Source organism: Phycomyces blakesleeanus (assembly GCF_001638985.1).
Source record: "Phycomyces blakesleeanus NRRL 1555(-) unplaced genomic scaffold PHYBLscaffold_22, whole genome shotgun sequence".
Classification (NCBI taxonomy): domain Eukaryota; kingdom Fungi; phylum Mucoromycota; class Mucoromycetes; order Mucorales; family Phycomycetaceae; genus Phycomyces; species Phycomyces blakesleeanus.
In genome coordinates this window covers 19-15,227 of record NW_017265155.1, presented here as the reverse complement: position 1 = coordinate 15,227, position 15,209 = coordinate 19, and the positions used below count along the sequence as shown (strand labels likewise).

General features: G+C 33.9%; 3 protein-coding genes across 3 annotated transcripts; 1 reads left to right on the top strand and 2 right to left on the bottom strand.

Moving 5' to 3' along the window:
• Window positions 1–519: 519 nt before the first annotated feature.
• Window positions 520–1,368, top strand: PHYBLDRAFT_172371 (hypothetical protein; the record flags this gene model as incomplete). Its single annotated transcript, XM_018436784.1, has 2 exons — window positions 520–717; window positions 1,246–1,368. 2 exons carry the CDS (start codon window positions 520–522, stop codon window positions 1,366–1,368), a joined length of 321 nt encoding a protein of 106 aa, XP_018287158.1.
• A 2,225-nt stretch (window positions 1,369–3,593) lies between these two features.
• PHYBLDRAFT_159846 (hypothetical protein) lies at window positions 3,594–4,330 on the bottom strand. Its single transcript, XM_018434070.1, has one exon. It carries the CDS (start codon window positions 3,988–3,990, stop codon window positions 3,634–3,636), a length of 357 nt encoding a protein of 118 aa, XP_018287157.1. The 5' UTR covers window positions 3,991–4,330; the 3' UTR covers window positions 3,594–3,633.
• Window positions 4,331–5,501: 1,171 nt separating this feature from the next.
• On the bottom strand, window positions 5,502–9,375 carry PHYBLDRAFT_172369 (hypothetical protein; the record flags this gene model as incomplete). Its single annotated transcript, XM_018436783.1, has 10 exons — window positions 5,502–5,870; window positions 5,955–6,052; window positions 6,140–6,633; window positions 7,518–7,780; window positions 7,842–7,873; window positions 7,958–8,173; window positions 8,449–8,534; window positions 8,832–8,931; window positions 9,081–9,127; window positions 9,344–9,375. The coding sequence occupies 10 exons, from the start codon at window positions 9,373–9,375 to the stop codon at window positions 5,502–5,504; spliced, it is 1,737 nt and encodes a 578-aa protein (XP_018287156.1).
• Window positions 9,376–15,209: the final 5,834 nt, after the last annotated feature.

Here is a 15,209-nt window from a genome sequence, read left to right as displayed (position 1 = left end):
GAACATCTACAAACATAAAGTATATATCGATAAAAGATATTATCCTAAAAACAGAGTTTGTTGGAAGCCAAGCCGATTGGTCCCTTTTGAGGTCATTTACTGAGCTACTACTGCAGTTACTTCCAAGTTACACATCTGGTGTAAAAAAATCCATTTCTAGACACCATATGCAGTTTATCTAGGGCGATGGTCTTACAGCTTGGCTGCGATATTGACCAAGACATCACCCTACCAAAGAATACCTACTTTATTATGCTACAATAACCTGCTTCAGGCAACCCTTAAAACACATACAAATTTACACCCTTGCACAACAGATCAATAGTTTTTATTCCGAGAACTCAGACGTTTTAAACAAGCTACTCTTAGAGATGTGCTCGCCTCGATTATCCAAGTCTCTCAATGGCTTGTGTGTATTATATCAAGAAGTGATCAATATTCCAACATTACTAATAGAAAGAAAAGACGCATTTTTCCAATTTGGGTCACCTACAAATACCTTGTCGGTTTGAACCTTTCATGCTAGACGGTCTTCTTGGAAATAAGATTATCTTAACACTTGCTTTGTCGAAAGTTAATGTCGCTTTTAATTGCAATGCTATGAAAAGTATAAAAAGAAGTTCGCCACAGTCTTTCACAGTTATTGGATCATTGATTACATTGGATGTACTCCGGTACCTATCATTTCAATGCAGAGTCTTGAATGAGCTGCGTTTGGTCCGTACAAAAGTATCCGGATAATTTACTTCTACAAAAGGATTCGAGTTTATCGATATGACCTATACTCAATTCAAGTCATTATTGTCCAACAGGATGTGGACAGACTAAAAATTCAAAAAAAAGGGCAAAAAAAGGGGTAAAACAAGTCCATCTTGAATTTAGCCAATAAGCTTAAATTATGGCTGTACGCACCTTTTTTTTTAAAAAAAAAATCAAAATACATATTAGATAAAATTGTGCTTATAATCCCGTCTCTGTCATTAAGTGAAAACCTTCTATAGTGTATTTTTCTAGACCCCTCATCATATGGTACATCTCCATAATAAAAAAATGCTCCTCTTCTCAATCTTAGTGGCAATGGAAAAAGACTAGCTAATTAAAGTCGATTAAAAATTTTACCCTTTTTTGCCTTTTTTTGGAGGTTCAAAAAAAAGGATAGAAAAAAAGGCAAAATTAATTAAAACTCTAGCCCAATGATATGACTTAAAGTTTTGCTTCTTTTTTTGCCTTGTTTTGAACTTTTAGTCTGTCCACACCAAATACCTTGAATTTGTGGTTACAATATATGCGTTAAAGAAGCTTACGAAAGAAAACTTGGGGTCAGATTTAAACGAAAGTTTCTCAGTTGCAATCATGCTTGAGAAATAATGTGTATAGCAAGGTCATCGTTTTAATAAAGATATTTATGATGGTTATTGATTAATAACTTGCATAATGATATAGTATGCCTGATACTTGTCTTACAAGGAACAAATGCGTGCTTAGAGGTGTATGTTTCAGTATTTTTTTAAATAAGAAACGTTGTAATTACTACAATTATTTTACAATGCATTTATCCTAATTTTGTCTCTTCAAGGCCTTGTTCACTGTACCATGCTAACTCTTATTTAAAGTCAACAGATATGTTGCTCCTCCTTCTTTATGGTTATAATCACACAAGATGAGACATTTTGAGTGAAGACTCAACAAGAGTCACTCGGTCTTCTATTTTTCCTGTTCCAATGGTTGAATGCTAGTAAAACAAGGCTATCTCCTTTTCTAAAAATAAAAGCAAGAGAACTGCCAGGGGAAAAGGCATTGGATAAATGTGAGAATAAGATGCCATATCAGTCTACTTTAGCGATTGGTTTCAACATACCAATAAAAGGAGTATCTTGGAATGCGCGCATATTCGGTGTACAATTATTTGATTCACAGGCGCGGAGACTCGGATTTGCCGAACCCCGTACTTTTAATTTGTTCATTTTTCTTTTCTTTTCTTTTTGCCAAGAAATCAACCGCAGTAAATTTTAAGTAAAAATAAATGAAAAATGTGGTGCATATGTATATATTTTTGAACAAAAAAAAAGTATAAAAAGGGGGAGACAAACAGCCAAATATTTTAATTTTCATCTCATCATTCATCTTCTTCCTTATTCCTTCTTCCTTCTTACCCCTAATTGTACAATGACTACTCAATTCAAAGTGACTATTAAGAGAAAGGACGCAGCTTTTACTCTGTCCTGTGAACCTACCTGGAACGTTCTTCTTTCAACCTTAACTGAGCATTTCCCCAAAGAATCTCCAAGTCTTCTTTATTATTACAACCCTGATGGGCTTTTAGTCTCTCTCTTTGATGACAAGGGTCTTAAGCAACTATTGAGCTCGGACTGTAAAGAAGTCCACATCTGGAGTGACCCAACCGAAGCCCTGAGTGCCAAGCTTCCTCTGTCCGAAACATCTGAATCTGGACAAACTACTATCGACCCGGCCACCGACATCTCCTCCTCCATTGTCTTTGAGAAACTGGGCACCTTGATTGATTCCTACCAGCCCGACCTCCAGGATGACTCGGTTATTTCGTATGCTATTGGCAATCTGTTGACAGTTCTGCTTAAGCGTCCTAATTCAGTGGACTTTGCATCTTTTGAACGCTGGCTCAAACTCGTGAGCACCGAAAGCCAGAAGAGTGTATCTTTTGAGAATAAGACTTCTTCTTCTTCTTCTTCCTCTTCTTCTTCAAGTGAAAATGATTCTTCAAGTGAAAATGAGAATGAGCCTCTTTATGCCAATAATGGCAATCCCGACATTACTTCTTTTGAGATTCCTGATCAGTCGGCCTATCACCGTATATCTAGACATCATGGCTTTCATTATCCCATGAGATCCCAGCAAAGAAATCATCATTATGAAAAATTCAGTCCCAGTAACCCTTCTGAGAGCGAACATGGTCCTTCTTTCCAATCCTTCTTTAACCAAGAGTCCAGACGTCATGGTAAAGGGCACAGAGGTTCCCGTGAGCACCACAAGAATCTTGAACACCGTGGACATCGTGGACATCACAAGTCGTTCTCCCAAAGTAAAGGTGAATCTCAGGAAGACGACAGAGATTTTTCTTGCGCTCCCACCGAGGACTTTGGCAAGCGCAGGGGTTTCCGCCACCACAGATCAGAGGATCTTACCGATTGTACTAAAACTTCCCAGACCTCCGGAAAGTGCTGTGAGCAGCGCACCAAAAGAGCTGACAAGTCTGACAAGCACTCTGGCATATCCCGCGAGGACAAGAAGCACCGCAAGCACAAGCATCATCGTCAAGAAAGATCTCGTTCTCCTAGCTCTGGATTCCGCAAGGCCGAGACCATGGCAGACCAATACATGAACATTGCTAAGTTTCTGCGCAAAAGAGCCGCTTTGGTCCAAGAAAGCTGCTGTAATCAGAAAGGAAAATCAAGCGAGTGCCAACCCTATGCTGAACCAGCTTCTATGATGGATATTGACAACAGTAACAGTAACAGTGATTCCAGTGACACTGAGTCTTCAGTTTGGGCCTATCTTCACCGCAGACATCGTTTTATGCATGGAGGACGTGGCATTCATGGCGGCTGTGGTAAATTCGGTGGACTTGGCGGACTCGGCGGGTTCGGAGGTTTTGGTCTACACGCTAGACATGGCAGATACGGCAAACACGGAAAGCATGGCGGACTCCATAAGCATGGTATGCATCGCGGATTCGGTAAACATGGCATGTTTGGTGGATTTGGTGGACCTGGCGCACACCGTGGATTTGGCAGACATGGCGCACATCATGGTTTTGGTGGACCAGGCGGCTTTGGTGGTTTCGGCAGACATGGCGCACATCATGGTTTTGGTGGACCAGGCAGCTTTGGTGGTTTCGGCAGACATGGCGCACATCATGGTTTTGGTGGACCAGGCAGCTTTGGTGGTTTCGGCAGACATGGCGCACGTCATGGTTTTGGTGGACCAGGCGGCTTTGGTGGTTTTGGCAGACATGGCGCTCATCATGGTTTTGGTGGACCAGGCGGCTTTGGTAGTTTTGGCAGACACGGTATGCACGGCGGTTTTTAATCACTTTATGACCGAACCGATGCATTCTTATCACTCGACTTTAATTCCATCTTTTTATACTTATGATTATCACTATCTATCGTTATCTTTATTAGCAAATATATACATATAGCTTAGAGAGCTTTTTTCCCTTCCTTTTCTGTTCTCTTTTCTTTTCTTTTTACCTCTTTTATTTAATTGTTACTATTTTAAAAATAGTTTATAAATAATAATAAAAAATAAATAAATTATAAATAAAATAACATAAAATAACATAAAATAACATAAATCTGTTCCCATAACTATAAATTTTTTAATGAATTGATCGTATTAGCCATTTTATCTCTTGAAGTAATAAGAATTATACAAAGTCTGATCGATAATTTTTATGTGTGTGTGTATACTTAAGTGAACTATAATAATATATGTCTTGTTGCCAATACATAATTGGTTTCTATGCTAGCAGCAATAGAAAAGAAGAAAGAAACCAATTGAAAGTTCATATATAGATAATATAATGGTAAAATATATATTTGTAGGTTATATAAGCCCATTCACACTTGGATATTTAAGTGACCCATTGAGATTTGGCATAACTTAGACGAAAATAATAATAATAAAGAAAAGATATGCCAAAGAATAACAAGAGGGTAGTCAGGGAAGAAGAAAAAATAGGCTTTGAGGCAAATTATGCCAAGATATATAATACAAGAGTTAAAAGTCTAGGAGAAATAAGAAAAGGAAATGGAATAATCGAGGATAAGTGGACCGGGTGCTGATGTTACCGGAATTGGGAACGGAATAGAGGTAGTCAACCATATTCAACGCAGAATCTCAAAAATCGGAAAGCGATATTATTGGACAAAATATCTTCTCTTTTTTTTTGCGGCGTAAAAAAGAAGAAAATAATGATACTTTGAAGATATAGAAACTTCAAGTATAAATAGTGTCTTGCCCTAATTGATCTATATTTTATACCTTTTTTAATTTAATTTTTTTTTCGTATTCTTGACTATGAAATAAGATCATTAGGATAATGAACAAATTTGAATGTCCACTCAGGATCCAGTGCAGTAACCCCTCTTTATGTAAGTAGTAAAAACGAGGAAAATGAATAGATTATTATTTTTTTACTGTTCGTTAATAATCAAATAAAAGCTTATAATAGAATGCACTATAATGCTTTTAAATCTCTGATAAAAAAAATATATATAAAATCCAAAGAATAATCGAGAGATAAATAAACATAAACCTTTTTATAATTATTTATATAGGAAATAGAAAATAATTGTATTGTTTTTTTTATTTATTCTTGAAGTGATCACTTTTCTAGGCAGACGAATAACCGAGCGCTTTTTGGTTCCATCTTACATGTTGTGTGTAGTCAACGCGAAACACGAATGCAGACGATGCACTGAAACAATTCACGAAGAATCCTCCTCCATAAACCCCTTGTCCTACGACTGCAGGCCTTGATCAGCTAATGGCTGATGACTACTTGAATGGTAGGCAGAAAACCATTTAACAAACGCAAAAGTGGGCACCCTTTTGGTTCCACCAATCTTGATGACACGAGTAAGTATATATTCAATTTGACCAGGGAACTTTGATATGACATCGCTTGCTCTTTCACGAAACACAACCCGTACGTATGATCCGCGTTTCTTCTTTTCGCCACTGAAGTATTCTTGCCCCAGCAACGAAATCTTCTTCATCTTTCGAATCCGATTGTTTACAAACACATCCTCACAAATTGGGATTCTCCCTACCGCACAGAAGGAAACACTTGTACTCTGGTAAGCCTTGACATAGAATTCGAATAACCACTAATAGTGATTATCCTTCATTATAGTCAAAGGCAGTAACTTGATTGGCAAGGTGGTCGGGGGCAAGGCCTCACTTCTTGTTACATTGTACCATGGATTGGTAATAGCTTGCTGGAAAATTGCTAAGCTAAATGGCAATGCAGGAGGGTGGCCAACATCCAAGTTCAAGGGAGATGAGACGTCTGAAATCGATTTTACTTAGGCAACCCCTTCAAGTAACTCTATCAGTGGTGGCAAAATATTGGTAGAATACGCTCGAAGAAAGCTACCAATGAATGATTTCTCCAGGAAGACTCTCATTAAGGTGACCTCAGGACAATTGCGGCGGTTTGTCTTGATGTTCTTCAACTTGCCGTTGTATCTTTCAAAGCTATACAGCCAGAATGCATATACCGGACCAAAGTCCAGCATCGACTCATGCAATTGCATATGCAAATGCATATTCGGTGTGATGCTGCTTTCTCCATAAAGAATCTCACATTTTTTTCCGAACTCTCCCAGGAGCTGGTGTGTGCTGTCGATTTCTGAGTACGTGACTGAAGGACCGGTCGACTTTTGGCATGCCTTGACAAAGAGAGTCCAGTTTTTGTAGTCGTTTTCAGGCAAAGCGTCTTTTAGTATTACCAGCGAATATATGAGACACCATGATTGCCATGATCGCCACGATCGCCACTCGTCTGCCTTCATGTATGGGAGCCCAGATTCAATTTTTGCTGACAAGACGGCATACCCAGGATGGAACAAGAATACCATCGGCAAGACGCTGCATACGAGAAAGAACAGCGGTAGAAATACATATAAATCCGTTTCAAACGCAGGATATACGGTTTGCTGCCCTAAGAATCAGACTTTGCATTATAACAACAACTGTGCAGCGGACGGAGTCAAAGTAGTGCTGGTAATGCAACTCGGAAGATCGTATGATTTTCTTCTTTTCCGTTGACTGACTCCGTGTTTGATTGCGCCAAGCCACAGCTCAATTTACTTGGTATTTATCCATTCGTAGAACTTGGTTTTTGTGGTCAACCTAAGAATAGACAATCTTACTTGATCCAGAAGTTGTTGAAAATTGGCGGTTGCAATTGTGGCATCTTTTGGTGGCTGCTTATCCTGTGAATTAAATGGTATTTCTTACAGTAACCATGTTTTGGCTAACACATATCAGAATAACATGGATAGCGATACTATTATAGAACACGGTAGTCCTTAGAGTTGTACAACTATACAACTATACAAGCTCAGCTACTAGTGTTTTCAAAAATTTATCCATCTCGTCAACCTTTACCTCCTTTGGACCAGGAATTACATCAACGAGGATAATATTTTCTGGCTTCATCTGGTCTTCCCTGGGGAGATTGTTAATCAATAGTTACTAGACACCACTTGCAGAAGTCTGGCCTTCAAACAGCTTAAAACAATTCACCTTCAATTTCAACATAAGGGAATGGTTGGGATTTTCGAAAATCTTGACGGCTTCAGCGAGCAGTTCAGTCCAATCTGTACCATAATATGCGTCCAACAACGTACTTTCTATTGTTTCGCATGGTTCCTAGTGCAAGATTTGGTCCTTGCACCCGTGTTTGGCAAAGTGTAGTACCAAGATATTCTCTTAGCGAGTTGGAAAGAAATACCATGAAATGGACTGACTTGTCGACTGATGAGTCGACATACAGAGAATTACTGCTATAGATAAATAATTCGGAGGGTACTTCTTGGAGGAACAATTGAATTGATGATGACATGGCAAGTATATAAGAAAAATTGCTACAGACGGTGTATTTCGAAATGGTTTCTGTTCTAAGACCGAATCCAGACATGGTCTTCAATACATCAACGGTGACATGGGGTTGGGTATCCTTCTCATTGGTAACAAGAAAATAGCAGATTAATTTCAGTGTTGTATATTCTCCCTGTTTGAACCAAGTAAAACACTTAAAAGACGACACCGAATAGAACCATAAGTTTAATAACTTGAGACATGCCATGCATTTTCAAATATAGGCCTACAGAAAGGCAAGTGTTTTGGTAATTATCATTATTATCTGTAATATGATTTATGTATATGTCTTTGTTAAATATGCACATACCTGAAGCCATCTTATCTTTAAATCCTATACCGCCGACAATGACAGCTTCATTCTCATCGTTGAACTCCTCACTTTGGTCCGGGTAGTTATTGTCAAACGACGATGATGATGTCTCAGTATCATATTCTTCTTCGAATTTAAAGGCTTTATCTTCTCTAAAAAAAGGTATACTACATGTGGTGGCTTCAGCAAATCTAATAGAAGAAGTATCTCGATCTCCAATAATAAAAATAAAAATAAAATATGCTTTACACTTTTTTTTTGGTCTTGGTTATTGAGATATAACAGCCCATTATCAATTTAATTAACTGTATTGAGTCTACAGTCTCTATTAGTAATAATCACAAATGGATTCTTATTTATTTCTTATTTCTTTTAAAATAATAACAATAAGGGTTTTACTAGCTGTCGATGCTTGACAATTCGATGTAGCAATGCTTTAACTACTATTCGAAATAATGTTCAATATGAAAAAAAAACGTGTTGGGTACCTTTATTATTCTTAAGTAAAATCATTTTGGGTGTAATAATCTTGATTAAGATACCCGTAAGATTGATCATACTTTTATAAGTATGACTATTAACAGTACATATAGCACACTAATTGTTTTAAGTTTCAGTCAGGTCTTGCCAGTCGATCATCCGACCTTTTTGTTAGAGCAACCCTTTTAATGTAGATAACTAACAAAAATGGGTTGGTATATATGTATAAATAAAATATTAATTACCAGAGCACAGAAATACACGATAATTGGTATTAAAACCCGAGTGTGAAATAGACACGTAAAGTACACCAACATACATCTCTAAGTACGCATTTCATTCTTTTGTAATGATATAGCTCTCGAGACCCGGAAGTTTATTTTTATATTACCAACTCAAGCTATTGAAATGGACGCAACAAGTACTTCGTTGCTCTAATACCTTGAATCCAGAAAAAAATGACATAGTAACTACAATAATACTCAACAGAACTACATATATTTGACAATATAGAAATACTTATTTTCAGTCTTTCTATTACTCTGTACTCTTTATATTAACTTTCTTTAAAGAAAATACAGACTACTTGTATATGCTATACCCAGAGTCAAATATCCTCGGCGTCTTCAAGAAATTATACTTATGCAGTAGGATATAGTTTTCCATGCTAATCGACCATCCATAATCCTAATTAAAGCAAAATATATTATCTTTGTTTTCAGAGAGGTTCTTGTAGAGAACAGTAAACGTAATGCGAAAATATTTATAAAGCAATTAGCAAGAAAAGTTACATGTTTATTGTACAATTTTCAATGCACCCGAGTTGGTCAATATACTTTATACTCAAGTGGCTGTTGAACAAAAAGAAAAAGAAAAAAGTACTTTTATACTGATATATCTTACTTGCAATGGAAATAAGTACTTGTGCAAATCATTAGGAGTACTGCTACTAAAATTTTTGAGTAGTTAGCCGATGGGGATACATGAACAATTATCGGTTTTGGTCGTAAATAAATGAATACGGTACATCGAAAGGATACCCTTCTGCACACACACCCGCACCCACGCAAAGCAATCGGATCCAGAACACAATCACACAACACCGGATTTATAATATTTTATGTTTCTTACCATTTTATTATCTTTCACGAAAATAACTGGCTGCCAATACAAAGCAACTGGTGAAAAACGAAATAATATTAGTACAGTTGTACCTAACCAAACTCATATACCGCCACAGTCCTCATCACCCCTCTTAATGACAACAATTTCACTAATATTAAAGGCACGTAGTTACTCTTTTCTTTCATATTGCTTACTCACGCGCACAAACATCAACCGTACCAGGAATTAATTAGGGCTGACTGCAATTTCAGACAACCCAACTTCTATGTTACCTTTTCTTTCTTTCTAAATTCTGTATAATAAAGCTCTGTTTCCTAAAAACGGTTTGAGCACATATAGAAACAAACTTCTTTTAACATCTGCCAAGATACATCGAGTTTTGTGCAGAGTAAACGCATAATTAATTATTCAACTGAAGCTTAGAATAACAATAGTAGTAAAAAAAATGGTTGATACCTGTAGTGTGCGGGATGAGGCCAAGATAATTTGGTTGACGCTGAATGCGAATGAGAGAAAATATTTGGGAGTTATTGGATCCTCACTTTGGTTTCCGTGAGGTCGATGGCTGTAGCCTCCTAAAATACATCACCACAGTTGTATAACTTATTTATTTTTATTACTCTTGGATTCATTCAGGATTCTAACTAGACAAATAATCAAAATGTGGGAAAGCAGCGTTTAATTTTTGTGGCTCAAAATCTAAATATTACTTGTTTATTTATTTATTGAGCCATGTCATACAGGGGATGAGCCAATCGTCTACCTCTCTTGCGATGCGTAATGCCTGTTCATACACCTTTTTCTGGGTATGGAAAAGTCTTATACTTTACCTCGTAATTTTATTATTTTCTGGTTTTCTTCATTTTTTTAAAGAAAAAAAAATGATAGACTTTCTCTGGTCAAGCAACTTATTTTTAAGTTCTTTTCAAAACATGTGCCATTTATTGTGCCATCACAGATATTATTCTCATTCTAAGTAGATTCTCTTCACAATACAAATTCATTTTAGTTAAAAATATTGTGCATTATTTTTTCACCCATCGTAATTAGCAAAAAATATCCCCCGGAAGCATATATATGATATATAAAAACCATTTATTTGTTGAAACTTGTTCCACCGATAAAGTTATTTTCGTTTATGATATGTAACGCACCTTTATCCTTACTCGACTTAACATGAAAGGGAAGCTTTTAATTTTAGATATACTTTCTACAAAAACAAGAATTAAACCTTTACAGTAAGAGTCTTTTTTTTAACATCGTCGTATAGACCCACAAACGAAACGCTAGTGACCATTGCTGTACACGCCAACTCTTCTTATTATTTACTATTCCAAACATACACATCTATCAATTATCTCTGTTATTGCCGATATATACCACAGGGAGCCTAAAAAGTATAAAAAGTAAAAAAATATTTATTATAATACGGCTTTATCTTACAGAACGAATGTAAAGAATTGGCTTCTAATTCATACACATCAAAACTTGCTCGTGGTCTTGGTATAAAGTTGTGCTTTTAACAAATAAAATATATATTTAAAGATGCTGTCAGTAAAATATGTGTGTACGCGCAAGTGCGCATGTGTATGATTATAGTAATGTTACTTGTAAATTTCATGACATGTTGATGTGAATATGTATGGTTATTGAAAGAGATGCACACAGAAGAAAAATAAATAAATAAGAGTATTATATTTGTTTATTTTGCTTCAAAAAAAACCTCCCGTCCTCATTCCTTAAATGGAATCATTGCACCAATGACTGCAATGAAAATATATTTTTACAACTTTTCAACCTCTCAACAGAAAATATAAAGAATATCAAATATATATATATACCTCTTGTAATTGAGATTATTTGAACAATCTGTCGCCTTGGTTAAAGAGCACACAAGATACTAAAAAATAAATAAATAAATAAAAAATATTGGTTTTAGTCGGCATTTATAATATTATTATTTTTTTTATTTTTTTTGAAAAATCAATATTTATTCAAAAAATAAAATGCATATAATTCTACTTTTCTCGACTTCTACTGATTGTATCTGTATGCTTCTTAGCTCTATCGATAGCTAATGATGAAGAGTAACAGAAAAATGGCATTAGAGACGCATTGTCGGTCTTTAGAATTTTTTCGGGGTTTGAATCATGCTACGATTAGATGGCCGCCGGGATTTGGTATAGTGCGCAGGTGGGTAAAAATTAAAATAAATCAAATATTTCCGCCCTAGCCAAATATCATATATATATATATATATATATATTAAAAAAAATAGAATTTATCTAAAAAAAATTAATATGTTTATTCATAATTTTTTTGAAATGCTAATTTATTATAAATATAATAAAAGCATTAAAATAAAATATAAATAAATAGATAAATAATAAAAATAAAAAACAAAATAATAAAAATAATAAAAAAAAAATAAAAAAAATAATAAAAAATAAAATAAAAAACAAAATAAAAATATAAAAACAAAAACAAAAATAAAAATAAAAAACAATAAAAAAAAATAATAAAAAAAAAATAAGAAAAAAATATAAAAACAAAAATATAAAAAAAAAACAAAAATAATAATAATAAAAAATTAAAAATTAAAAACTAAATGTTGATTTTGTACTTCAGCTAAATAGTTTATTTTATATTAATTTTTTCGTTTGCTATACTATAATAAAAAATATACTCTAAAACTATAATATCTCTATTTATATTTCATTTCTTGAGATTTTAACTTTTATAATAGTCTTATTATAACAAGCAATCTCAAACCTTCCCTTAATATGTAAACAGACTTTTCCTTTACACCTCTTTAATTTAATAAACAAATTATTAAAAGAAGAAAACTCATAACAGTAGTATTATACTGTTGTTTTATTACAGAAAAAAAAACTGTCAGACATTATTTTGATAAATCTGTACAATCTGAAAATAATTAACCACATTACCTCTTTATGCGCAGTAATATCTTCCTGAGCATTAAACAAAGTATAACGACTTTCCTTTTATTTAAATATAATATAATAGCTAATGTGGATAATGCGCAGTATTAGTTTAGAAAACTATATATGACAATTTAATTCATATCCATAAAAAGTTTCTTTTATACTATCTTTGATATTACATATACTCCTTGATCCTCAGTTGGTTTGACCTTTTGACTTTGCTATAGTAAAAGAAAGACCAACCCAGATCGGGAACGACAAAACAAAAAAATCGAAACAAAAATTGCATCGTGCAGGGTCGAACAGGGTCGCTTAGAATCAAAACGCAACAGGATAACACTTAAGCTATGCAGCAACATTAATCAACATTTAAAAATATTGTGTTTTCTCCGTTGTTAAAAACATATATATATAAAGATTATAAAAGAGTTGTGAATATATATAAAATTAAAGATTAAATATGATTAGAGTATGTAACTTATATTTGACGAGATGATCGGATATGACTTGGATATTGACAAGTGTGAATATATATAATGTGATAGATCCAATGGTATTGACTAATATCAGAGATAGATAAGATGTTATAGGCTAATATTAGTAATAAATAAATGTTATTGGCTAATATTGATTATATATTATATTTTATTAACTTATATAAGTAGTAAATTGGATGTGATAAATATATATATATAATATAAATTGACTGTTATTGATTTATATATATATCAGATCAGATATCATTTATTTATATATATACTAGATCAGTAGTGTTCAGCTTATATATGTATGAGATTGACTGTTATCTACTTATATATACATCAGATTGGATATCATATGTTTATATATAGTGCAGATCACTTGTTATCAGCTTATATATATACCCAATTGGTAGTCAACAACTTATATATATACCCAATTGGCAGTCCACAGCTTATATATATATTAGATAGGCTGTTAATAGTTTATATATATATAGCTGATTGGCGGTCAACAATTTATATATATACCAGATCAGCTATCATCAGCTTATATATATATCAGATTGAGTATCATATGTTTATATATAGTGTGGATCACCTGTTATCAGCTTATATATATACCCAATTGGTGGTTAACAACTTATATATATACCAGATTGACTGTTATCCACTTATACATATATAAAATTGATTGTTATCTACTTGTATATATATGAGATTAACTGTAATTAGATTATATATATATCAGATTGACAATCATCTGTTTAAATATATATGAGATCGGCGATCATCTACTTATATATATGAAATCAGTAATTATTGGCTTATATATATACCAGATTAATAATTATTAGCTTATATATATATATCAGATTGGCTGTCATCCACTTATATATATATCAAACTGGCTGTCATCCACTTATATATATAGCAGATCAGCTGTCATCCACATATATATATAGCAGATCAGCTATAATCAGCTTATATATATATATCAGATTGACTGTCATCCACTTATATATATATATCAAACTGGCTGTCATCCACTTATATATATAGCAGATCAGCTGTCATCCACTTATATATATATCAGACCGGCTGTCATCCACTTATATATATATCAAACCGGCTGTCATCAACTTATATATATAGCAGATCAGCTATTATCTACTTATATATATAGCAGATCAGCTGTCATCCACTTATATATATATCAGACCGGCTGTCATCCACTTATATATATAGCAGATCAGCTGTCATCCACATATATATATATCAGACCGGCTGTCATCCACTTATATATATAGCAGATCAGCTGTCATCCATTTATATATATATCAGACCGGCTGTCATCCACTTATATATATAGCAGATCAGCTATTATCCACTTATATATATAGCAGATCAGCTGTCATCCACTTATATATATATCAGACCGGCTGTCATCCACTTATATATATAGCAGATCAGCTGTCATCCACATATATATATAGCACATCAGCTATAATCAGCTTATATATATATATCAGATTGGCTGTCATCCACTTATATATATAGCAGATCAGCTGTCATCCACTTATATATATATCAGATCAGCTGTCATCCACTTATATATATATCAGACCGGCTATCATCTACTTATATATATACCAGATTGGTAGTCAATAGCTTATATATATATATTAAATTAGTGGTTATTAGCTTATATATATATTAGATCAGCTGTCAATAGCTTATATATATGCTAGATTAGCAGTTAACAGCTTATATATAAGTCAGATTGGCAGTCAACAGCTTATATATATGCCAGATCGGCAATCAACAGCTTATATATATGTCAGATCGGCAATAAACAGCTTATATATATGTCAGATCGGCAATCAACAGCTTATATATATACCAGATCGGCAGTCAACAGCTTATATATATGCCAGATCGGCAATCAACAGCTTATATATATGTCAGATTGGCAATCAACAGCTTATATATATGTCAGATCGGCAATCAACAGCTTATATATATACCAGATCGGTAGTCAACAGCTTATATATATGCCAGATCGGCAATCAACAGCTTATATATATGTCAGATCGGTGGTTAACAGCTTATATTTATCCTAGATCAACTATCAATAGCTTATATATATATGAGATCAGCTATAATTAGTTTATATATAGTGTCAATTAGTTGTTATCAGCTTACATAATCTTGCATAAT